This window comes from Berghia stephanieae, chromosome 2 (assembly GCF_034508935.2).
Source record: "Berghia stephanieae isolate SIO BIC M18660-M18661 chromosome 2, UCSD_Bste_1.3, whole genome shotgun sequence".
Taxonomy (NCBI): domain Eukaryota; kingdom Metazoa; phylum Mollusca; class Gastropoda; order Nudibranchia; family Aeolidiidae; genus Berghia; species Berghia stephanieae.
Window position 1 is genome coordinate 62,596,061 of NC_088361.1, and position 11,754 is coordinate 62,607,814.

At 33.4% G+C, this 11,754-nt stretch overlaps 1 protein-coding gene across 2 annotated transcripts in view; it reads right to left on the minus strand.

The window, feature by feature from the left end:
• The window catches only part of LOC144965299 (BTB/POZ domain-containing protein 6-like), a 12,242-nt gene extending 723 nt beyond the window's left edge, over positions 1-11,519 (minus strand). Inside the window, exons 1-8 of one of the 2 annotated variants that reach the window (XM_078900514.1) lie at positions 8,954-9,087; positions 7,297-7,558; positions 6,852-7,008; positions 5,856-6,005; positions 5,220-5,333; positions 3,865-3,977; positions 2,923-3,046; positions 1-2,008 (exon numbers count right to left, since the gene is read on the minus strand). The exon at positions 1-2,008 is cut by the window's left edge and continues 723 nt beyond it. In XM_078900514.1, coding sequence (XP_078756640.1) covers positions 1,637-2,008; positions 2,923-3,046; positions 3,865-3,977; positions 5,220-5,333; positions 5,856-6,005; positions 6,852-7,008; positions 7,297-7,553 — 1,287 coding nt within the window. In that variant the 5' untranslated portion in view covers positions 7,554-7,558; positions 8,954-9,087 and the 3' untranslated portion in view covers positions 1-1,636. Of the gene's footprint in view, positions 2,009-2,922; positions 3,047-3,864; positions 3,978-5,219; positions 5,334-5,855; positions 6,006-6,851; positions 7,009-7,296; positions 7,559-8,953; positions 9,088-10,014 lie in introns of those variants that run through there. The other variant, XM_078900513.1, reaches the window with a different exon arrangement.
• Positions 11,520-11,754: the final 235 nt, after the last annotated feature.

Sequence of the window (11,754 nt, forward strand, 5' to 3'; positions counted from 1 at the left end):
TATTATTTAGTCGTGACGTCTGAATAAAAGTGTTTTATTAGAGGGAATGCAATAGAAAATACATTGTTTTGCAAAAATATTTAGTCTGGCAATAAAAATACAGCGGTAATTACTTTAAGAATTTTTTAAAAAGGAACAAATTAATTTGTTTAAAAAAACAAAACAAAACAAAACAAGAAACAAATAAGACAACAATTTAAATAAATGAATTTTGAGAAGCACTAAAGAAAACGAGAAAAAAAAAAGAAATAATTTAAATGGATAAACAAATATATTAAAACAACACAAGTTAATACTAACTTGATATAATATTAGTAAATTGATAAATTTAATTCAATACTGTAACCTTCCCAATGTTATTACAGCAATGGTACCAGCACAAGTAAGGCAATAAATAAGAAAAAGTTCGTTTGCCAAAATCTCTATTTAGTGCTCACTGGTTTATAAGGTGGGCTCATTTGAATTAGCCCGACCTAGAACTAGAGAGGCCAGACAGCAAAATCACCGTCAGGCGACGTGACGATGAGATGACGATGTGGGCGGAGTGGAATGGTTGGGAAAGGGGGGGGGGGTGATAAAAAAGAGCAGGAGCGTATCCTGGTTTATGCATTACGGGGTGCATGGTGATTCGCAATCTATCAAAAATACATACAAATTGATTTCAGTACGAAGTATCAAGTTTAAGTACTAACTTTTAAAATGATCTAATTTAAATTAGATTATTTCGGACCTGGTAATACAGCTTATAACTTGAAAAAACAGGCTGGTATTTGCCCACCCTGCCCATTATTACCAGCCGTCCCTGGTCCAAACTCCTAACCATGCCTAGAAATGGAACAAGGGATGATAGTAATTATGATGACACATTTATGCTTCGTCGACACAGCCCCACCACCAGCATTGACATAATAATCATCATCAGAACATCATCATCATCATCATCATCATCATCATCATCATCATCATCATCATCATCATCATGAACAACAACAACAAACAAAAAACAAAAAACAACATACTCATCTCCACTACAGCCACCTTCTTCATCATTGCCATGGGATAATGACTATGGTTTGAACGTTGATAAAATAACCTATGCTTAATATTTTTATTGTGCATCTCCTTGAACGAACGAGACAGATTTACTGTTGATGATACAGCATTACTTTCAGATCCTTGGTTTTATCTTGAGAAATGTAATATATTATATCAACATTGAAACTTGTGTTGTTATATTCAATAAGCCAAGTCATCTTATCCGTTTTGTGCTTGATACAACAGGAACAATAGTGTGATGTCAAAATACAAGTTCCAATTTCCTTGAAAATGTGGAACCAGTCCTCCGGATGACTGGATGCATACATTTTGCAACTAATCTTCTGGTTTCTAGCCTAAACAAATGCTGATCGTCAATCAAGATCATCTATCCTCGTTGTTTTACGCCCATTAATCATAAGAATATGCCTATACATCCTGCTACTAAAATAGTTATACTACCATCTGATTCAATTTGAGACCTATTCATTGTATATTCATTGTCGGAAGGACTGGTTTACACACTTCCAAGGAGTTTTGAACCGGAAGAGGGAAGGTGTGACATCACGACTTTTGGATCCCATTAAAATCACTCCCGATTTTACAAAGAAAATATAAGTCCTGGTAATTGGCCATTTCCAACTGTTGTCCCAGTCTGAGAGGCGTCAGAATGGAAGAATGTAAATATTGTATCTCCAGCAAAACTTGTCAACCTCCCGTCTTCCCCAGCATATGTATGAGGGCCTGAAATATCTACTTTTATTGTATAGTGCTCATAAGACTTGATTCGAACACTTTCGTCAAAAAGAACTTCATATATGTCTGTGGTTCCGTTTGTGGTGATGGTCGTTTCCACAGAGCCAAGGACCCCTTCGTTAGTGTCCAGTATTCTACCACACACTTGCAGTTCTTGTTCTCCTGGCCTACAGGTCCCGTAAAGAGTAAACCCTTCCAATGACACGTCCTTACTCGTCTGGGATTGGAAAAGAAAAATATTCAAATTCTAATAGATAGTAATAAAAGAGAATATGTATATTGACCGCAATTAAACATAGACGTCTAGCGGATTTAAATGCAAAATATGGAAAATGCCATTGCAGATTTCAAAAATATTGCGTGATTTTAGAGCGTCTCACTCGAAACAATTGATGCAAAATTGCACAGTCCTTTAAATATACTCATTCACTGACTTCGCCTTTGATTTTTATTGATTGAATTTTTTTTATCATTTTGCTTTTAATGAACTTGGTGGTTTAATCTTAAGAATTTACACCTGAGTACGGTGAGAAAATGTGAGTAAAGAGTCTTTTTCAGGGACTCAACTATGCGCGGAGCGTTGCTCGAACCCAGGACCTTCCGGTCCAAAAGCGAATGTCATACCACAAGACCACATGGCCGCACATAGACCATTAATGCTGGACGCATTTTTATGCAGAGATCTAAGATATTATGGTTCCTTTATAAGATCGGGGGTTTACATAATACAGTCTAATCGAGATTTACAATAAGAAAAGGGCATGGTGCACTCAGCTAATATTTATATACGATTGTTGCCTACATTTTTATGTAAATGTAATGTAGCCCAGCATAGAGCCAGTGGCTCATGGAGGCAGAATTTATTAATAGCATTTGATGGACGACAGCAATTGCTCGTTACACTTTAAACAAGACACAAGTCTAATACAAAGAACTTCAGGCAGATCTAACAGACCCAACTGCACATTCACTGCTTGGTGGACCTCGGGGTCAGTAAAAAAATCTTGTCTTCGACGAGGATCGATCCCTGTCCCTCCGCGTGTGAAGCGAGAGCTATCGGGACAAGTTCGGATTGATTAGTATCTATTTTATTTTTTAAAAAGTTGCCACGAATATTCGAAAGTTCCAAACCTTGAATGAAATAGCATTACAGCCAGATTTGTTGTTGAACGGGACTTGACTTCTGGTCTTGAACCGATTAAATTGGTGATGCCTGTTCTTTTTACGAGACACAGCAGAGAAAAATTTACTTGACCTGTGGATACATTGATAATGAATCATGAACATAAACCTACACTTTTTTGTAAATACGATCCGACAAAAGGGAAAGTAAAGATTAATAATCTTTAAATGATAATATGTGACCCATTACCTCAAAACGGCATTATGTCGAGCTGAACAAGACGTTGAAAAGTGATGATAAAACCTTATAGAAACAATGTCCATTCCCGTCAACAAAACATATAAAAATTGATAAAAATATAATTCTCTTATTCATCCCACAGGAAAAAGTTGTCTATAGGGTCTATTTTAAGGAAAAACTGGAATAACCCAGACGTCAGCCAGTAAATGTACAATCTACAATTATATTTACGCCAATATTTTCACATTTTCTATTCCAGTGTCTTCATATGACATAATAATAATAATAATAATAATAATAATAATAATAATAATAATAATAATAATAATAATAATAATAATAATAATAATAATAATAATAATAACGATAATAATAATAATAATAATAATAATAATAATAATAATAATAATAATAATAATAATAATAATAATAATAATAATAATGATAATAATAATAATAATAATAATAATAATAATAATATGATCATTTAATGCTTTATAAAGCTCATGATATCTACAACCATTTTAAAAGACGGTCATATCTTTAATAGAACGGTGAAAAACTAATCCTTTATGAAGCATGGACCATAGACCCGGTCTGTAATCCTGTTCAAGAAACATAAAATTGGAGTTTTGTTGGTCTTGAGAGAAAGCGCCAAAAATAACAAAGGACTGAAAATTATTTCTGAACAGGGTTATAAAATTCTCTACCTGGAAGGAAGAATATATCGACCCATGACATCCACTTTTTCCTCATCAGTCAAGAGATGCCCGGTCGACACTTCCTTGACGAAGGCTGTAGAATCCATTAGTGGAAACCGAATCTGGAAGAGGAAAATGAGGAGGATGTAATACTCTGATAGGTCTTTAAGTCAGTGTTTTGAATGGTATTATTCATTTTTTTGATGAAGGCAGTTGAGAAAATTAATTACAAAATGAAATTAACGAAATATTTTACGAGAAGCGTGGGATTGATATCCAATCGACGAGATGTCTCGTCTTGTACCGAAGTTAAACAATGTTGATCGCATCGGCTGAATAACAATACTCTCATAGTGGTGATGGAAGTAGAAGCAATAATAATAGATACATAATTCTTATAAAAGCTTATATATGCTCACACATACATACATACGCACACACACACACACACACACACACACACGTATTTTTATATGGATGCTTTTAAGAACAAATGGGCTATGCCAGATTTTTCGGTTTTTTAAATAATTACATAGGGGTCAAAAGTGGGCGTTGCCCAACCCCTTGAAAAGATTTCGAGCATTAATTTCTTTTATTTGCTTCGTTATCGGTATAAACTGCCTTGTGTTTTAACCGAAAACACACTGAATACATTAAGTGTAAGTGGGCTAACCCTTCAAATATGGCTTCAACACGAGAAATGTCGAACTCACGACTGAATGAAGAAAATTCCCCACCAAACAACAATGCCATCTTATCAGATAATGTTTTGCATTTCAATTGTCAGTGTAATGTGTTTAGACGCGTAAAAAATATAATTTAAGGCATTAAACATGCGTTTAATGTAGGAAAATTGATTAAATTGACTGCGTGTGTGAGAGGGACAGCCCATTATTTCGCAACATACATACATGTCCATGTGTAAGATGGGATAGCCCATTTAACTAGGAATGGCCTGATGTGCAAGTTGGGTGGGATAGCCCTTATTATATAATGTAAATTCTTTGCTCAGTGATGCTGTTTAAATATGGATAACTCGGCCAACCCACTTGTTTTTAATAAAATAAGAGAATTCTGTAATGTATTTGTTGCTTTCTTTTATGACTATCATCGTCAAGTACAATTATCATTCCACACAGAAAGTTTTGAAAAATAAATTGAATAGTATTCGAGTAATTGGGCATTTTTGGGATCGAAATCTCCAATTTTGATTTTCTCAAAACAGTAAAATCTGGGATAGCCTACTTGTCCTTTAAAGCGTCCATAGATATGTATATATATATATATATATATATATATATATATATATATATATACAAAGACCTGAGTGACGTTATCTTCATTCTATCTATAATACTATTTACCTGATAGAGTGTGGTGCCCAGCATAATTCTACAGTTGTCATCTGTGACAACTAAATCTCGTCTTTCACACTCTGACTTTGCCCATCTTTTACACGCCTTGACAACTGCTTCTTCCTGGATTTGATATAAAATAAAATATCTTTTACGGAAAAGCCTTTACTCCAATCCGTCAAATGAGCCAGTCATAAAAAAAAGTGTACTTTTAATCAAATAATCAGGATGTGTCAAATTGGACACAATATTTATATATATAAGTTTACAGGTCCAATGGCTCTCTCGCAAGCAAATTTTAAAACGGTGAAGCACCTTAAGAAAATCATAAAATTTATTTTAAAGAGCGTTAGGCTAATTTTTTCTTTAATTAAAGAAGTGAATTCCTTATTTTCAATGCGTCATTTGTTCTGGATCTGATGTGAGGGTGGCCAATCTAATGGATTTACTAACAGGTCTGATAAATCAATACATAACACTTGATTATAATCATTACTTTCATTTTCTGATGGATATCTCTGGGTTTCAGTTTGAAAATGTTCCCAATACCAACAATGCCAAAAAAGCCTAGCTTGTAATATTAGTGATTTAAAAAGAGATAAGAGGCACAATATAGGGTGATAATAGTTTTGAAATTGTAATTACACTGGCTATGAGGTTGTCGGATCCGATAATCATAGAAAGACATTTCACGCACAATTCACTGACGTCTTCTGTCTCAAGGACTTCTTCGGCTTTTCTCAGAATCACTTGTAATACTCTTTCTTGGAAATCATCTTCATCAAAGAAATGCGCCTGAAATAATTTTGGTGAAAAATGATAGCAATAGTTAAGAATAGAGAAGGGAGCATGATCGTTCTAAGAAAAGAATTATTTAATTGATAGAAGAAACCATCAAAAAAGTATTACGAGTCGAATGTTAAACTCTCGAACAATGAAATGGTTTAATCAATGCAGAACCGTCCCTCTCAAATCAGATTGAAAAAAAACATAAATATGACTCGTTTAGTTGTTGTTTCCAATCAAATTAATTGTGATACTATTCGTGCTTAGTAATGATATGGATAGATGTCAAATGTTAACAAGTTGTGGCTAGCTAAACAATAAGACTTTGTAGTATGTGGTAGCTTATATGATCTTATACGTGAAACGTATTCGTCTTTAAGAGCAGTTTGTTAGTATAGCTTGGAAGAAATGGTCGCCTTTGTGGTTGGAAAATAATAAAAACAAACAATCGTGAACAGGAGACGAAAAGAGCACGAATTATGAAATCATTATTGTTTTTAAAAATACGTGCAAATAGGACCAGATAGTTGATATAGGGAATGAGATTAGCGGAAGAGTAGAGTCCCTTGATTGGACGTCACTCATAGTCTGTAACGTCACCGGCGGAAAAGTTATTAGAGAGAGAACGTCATGTTGGTTGTGCGCATGCGTCTCTCGTACTCTTCCGTTAATCTCATTCCCTATAAGTGGCTCACGGATTTTTGTTTGAAATTGAGGGATCATCTTTGTTGTGTTGTTGTTGTTGTTGTTGTTGTTGTTGTTGTTGTTGTTGTTGTTGTTGTTGTATTATTGCTGTTGTTGTTAATGTTGTTTTTGACATTGTTGTTGCGAATTGAATTGTTGTATCGAGCTCACCTGCTCCAACACATTGCATGCGTTTTGTGCATCCAAATTGTTCTCCACGAATGCCACACATCTATTTGACAGGCCTGTTACACAGTATTTCTTGGATGCATACATAAGAGGGATGACGTTATCAGCACTTATATTTGTATGTCCTGTGTACATGTATCTGTGAGAAATATAAGATATAAAAAATGGCGTTTTCTTCTAGTAACAGTAATAATAATAATAACAATAATAATAATAATAATAATAATAATAATAATAATAATAATAATAATAATAATAATGATGATGATGATGATGATGATGATGATGATGATGATGATGATGATGATGATGATGATGATGATGATGATGATAATAATAATGAAAATAACATTGCTTCAGCAATGCAAGCGAGCTAGGTTTAATAATCAACAAAATTGTCGAGATTAAAGATCAGTTGTCTGCTTACTCTAATAAAGACTTAAATGGCTCAATCTCTATATCTGGAAGAACTATTTCATTCGACTCCTTCAGCTCACTCATTGGTCCAGAAAGCATGACGTCGAATACTGGACTTCGACTGATCAGTATGAATTTGTGAGCACCAAAACCATCCCCGTCCTTTCCAAGAATGAATGTGACGTCACATGCCTTTTGTGACTCCAACATGATGCGGTTACTCTTGGCAATGTCGTCAACATTTTGCCAGTCTTCTTGGAAACTCATTGTAACTGAAGAAGAAAACATACCAACAAAATAAATTACAATAGTAGTAGTAGTAGTAGTAGTAGTAGTAATAATAATAATAATAATAATAATAATAATAATAATAATAATAATAATAATAATAATAATAATAATAATAATAATAATAATAATAGATCTTTATTGTCCCCAAAAAAGTGGCAATTTGTCATTTGGTTACACATTTATAACAATACAATATTGACAGACACACTCACACAGATGCACACTAGTAACATCGTAGTCATTGAAAAAACGGCATCAACAACAACATCATCATTATCATCATCATCATCATCATCATCATCATCATCATCATTATCATCACTTTCAAGAGTGCAAGAGTTATTATATTTAAAACGGTAAAACTGTACTCCTTCACAACCATTAAGCCCAAAGAACGGGTGTTTATCCCGGTTTCTACGACGCGAAATGGACAATAGCAATGGCTTGCTACCCATTTGATAGGACGCTAGTCTATTGCAAATAACTTTCCGTCTGATCGAACAGACTCGGATACTCAATCACTGCTGCGTGGACAGAGGGTCAGAAAAAAAATTCTCGACTGCACCCAGGGTCGATCTGCGTCCGTTTCCTTGTGGAATGAATGCTCTACCAAATGGGCTATCGGGAACCCCAATAAGTATATTATTGCAATTAAAATGAATAAATAAATAATTTAATGAATTAATTTTTAAAATCCGTATTTTGTTGTCAAATAACACAGTCTCTTTTTTTTTTGATCATTCTGTTACACTTAGATCGTGCTCACTGCACTGAAAAAAAAATTAATTTTTAATGGAACAAGCCGCGTTGGATATATATATATATATATATATATATATATATATATATATATATATATGTATAGATATATATATATATATATATATATATATATATATATATATATATGTATGTATGTATAGATATATATATATATATATATATATATATATATATATATATATATATATATATATATATAATGTGATATCTTATATTTACTCTCAAAAGAAATTTTACTCTCTGCAATCAGATAATAATTATTCTAGGATAAAATTAAATTGTAAAGCTATATTATGCTGTGAATAGATCTTGCACATTAACAAGGCAAGTTCATTAATTTTTTTAAAAGAAAATGAAAGGTTAAATGCATTAACTAGTATAACGCGTTTTTGTTTTGTTTTTTGTTTTGTTTTGTTTGTTTTTTTGTTTTGTTTTTGTTGTTGTTGTTGTTGTTGTTGTTGTTGTTTTGTTGTGTTCTTTGGAGTTTTGTTGTTGTTTGTTTGTTTGTTTTTGGTTGAAAACATTTGATTGTGCTGCAGTCTTGATTTAACATCCATATGGAATACGATTATAGAAGAGCCATTAAATCTTACGTTATTGTATGAAATATACCGGTGTATCCTTCGAGATTCGAATCCAGACCTCTCGATTCAAATTCAAGCAGGTTATTACTGCTGTACACTCAGTATTGTTTTGTTTTAGATGTTTTACGGATCAGCACCTATAAAAGGAGGATAATAATATTGTCAAAAGTTTTAAAATCAAGCTAACAAGCATATAAGAAAAGAAGATAAAATGCAAAGGGAAAAGTTCGATATCAGAAGTATATCCACGTTCAACGCATCCTGTAGCGAAATTCAAACCATATATCCCACAATGAAACTGCTTCAGAACCCCCCCCCCCTCCCCTCCTAAAAAAAAAAGATTCTCACATGAAACATACCTATCTAAGAAATACAACATATATACTAGATATGTGATGTATAAGAAACAACTATCATCTCTCACAAAATTAATAGATAAATAAATGAATAAATAAACGAATAAACAGGTAAATTGATCCGGCTGGCAGTTTCCTTTCCATAAAACGATTGCAGACAGGACTCAGCTGAAATCAAATGGCTTTGTGTCCGAACAAAGACTGCAAGAATCATACGGTATGGAAATGGCAAATGATGTAGGGGATAGAGGAGAGAAAATATGTGGACCGATAAGGAATCTGTACACTGACAAAATACTGACAAAAGAGAATGAACAGATATGAGTGTAAATATAATATACGTTGATACGGTAATAGCGGCACTCCCAATTTTCTCTCGAGCTCAATGTGCTTCACAAAGCTTTCTTTATTTTCTCTCTATGCAATCATTTTATACTGTACAAGTTGCATGTTTTGTGCCATTTTGTTTGTACTAGCACTTTTACGCTACTGATGGACAGGTACTCATTCACATTTAAGTCGAGTGGAGTGATGCGTGTAAGGCGCCTTGCCAAAGAGCACAACATCTGGGCCAGATTTTGCGGTCGTCACTTATCTTTTCACTGACCATGATCAGCATCACGTGACTTTGATACAAGACAAGACAAAAACAACACTAAGAAGTTGTTGTGTTTTTTTAATACCTTATATTATAGATTGATTAAAGGCACTTACCATTAAGATAATATTCCAAAGGTTGATAGGTGCATAGAATCACAAACTACTCCATTTCATTAACCCAAGCAACCATGGGCATTTAAAAGCGTTGTTTTGAGTATCATGAGCAGCAAACAAAGTTTTTATATAGTGGCCTCATGGCCATTCATAATCAATAGCATGGTTGAGAGGACCTCGATATTCTCCTTATATGGATCGCCGCAATCGTGGATAAGGGCCGCCCTCTTATTGAGAAAATAAGGGATGCCAATTTGTCATTTTAGTGCCAAATACTACGAAATTTGGCGTGGTTTATTTGGGTTTAAAAAACAAAACAAAAACACAGTACATAGTTGATTTAAAAACCTGTTTGAAAGACTGACAAATTAACACTTAATACATGAATTGAACTCCTATTTTTCAGTCAGAAAACCGTTATAAATTGAAAATTGGAATGGGAAAACTAAGATTTTTACTGGTCATTAAGCGTAAAAATGGGAATGTGCCTTAGAGACTTTAGTCTGCTTTGGTTCTGCATTGTTAATAACTGTGTCTGTTTTGTTTTTTTGTTTGTTTTTTTTTCTTATTTCATTTAATCAACTTGTTGGCTTCGAGGGGGGAGGGGGGTCTATTTTTTCATTTTTTGTTGTTGTTTGTGTTGTTATTTTGTTGGGGTTTTTTTGTCTTACTTTATTTTGTTTTTCATCTTTGAATCTTTTTTGTTTGTTTATTTTTTCGTTTGATTGTTTCTTTTTTGTTTACTTTTGTTTTGTTTTTGTTTTTTGTCTTTGTTTTTTTTTTTTTTTTGGGGGGGGGGGTTGGTCTTGTTTTGTTTTATTGGGTTTGTTGGGGGTTTTTTTCCCATCTTTTTTTGTTTGTTTTGTTTGGGGTTTTTTTTGGGGGGGGGGGGGGGGAGTTGTTTCGTTTTGGGTTTTTTGTTTTTCTTTTTATTTATTTTGTTTTTCCTTTTTCTTTTCTTTTCTTTTTTTTTCGTTGTTTTTTTTTTTTGTTTTTGTTTTTTTCGTTGTTTTTTTTTTTGTTTTTTTTTTTTTTTTTTTTTTTGTTGTTTTTTTTTTTGTTTTTTTTTTTTTGTTTTTTTTTTTTGTTAATAACAATTTTCTATATCAGATTTGGCATTTTGGTAAAACTGTTTGGCAACATTGGTCAGAACTAAAAATAACATCATTGTTAATACATCAGCGATGTAGTAGGCCTACATAAAGTCTGTCTTCAAAATCTCATCTCAGGCATGCCACAGGGACTCGGAAATGCGCTAGCTCTATAGACAGAATGTTGATCATTTATATTGTTACAATAAAGTATAAAACATATTTTGTATTTAATACATTAATCCATATGCAAACTACTCGTACGTGCTCATATATAGTTATAAACCTTTATCTTATTTACAATGCATAATTTGCAACATAATGATAATGTTGATGCTTGAAACTCGAATAAATAACTGTAGTGTTGCACTCATTGTTTTGTTGATAAAGGAGATTCCAGAAACCTCCATATTATCTGGGGGGGGGGGGGTGTTGTTGTTGTTGTCTTGTTGTTTTTTCATTTGTGTGTTTCTGTTTTGTGTGTGTGTTTGTGTTTTTTAGTGTGTGTGTGTGTGTGTGTTTTTTTTTTTGTTTTTTTTTTTTGGGGGGGGGGATGTTTGGGTTGTTTTTTTGTTGTTTTTTTTCTTGGGGGGGGGGGGGGGGGGGGGCTGGTTGGGGTTATAAAATTGAAGCTCCCGTTCAATTTCCT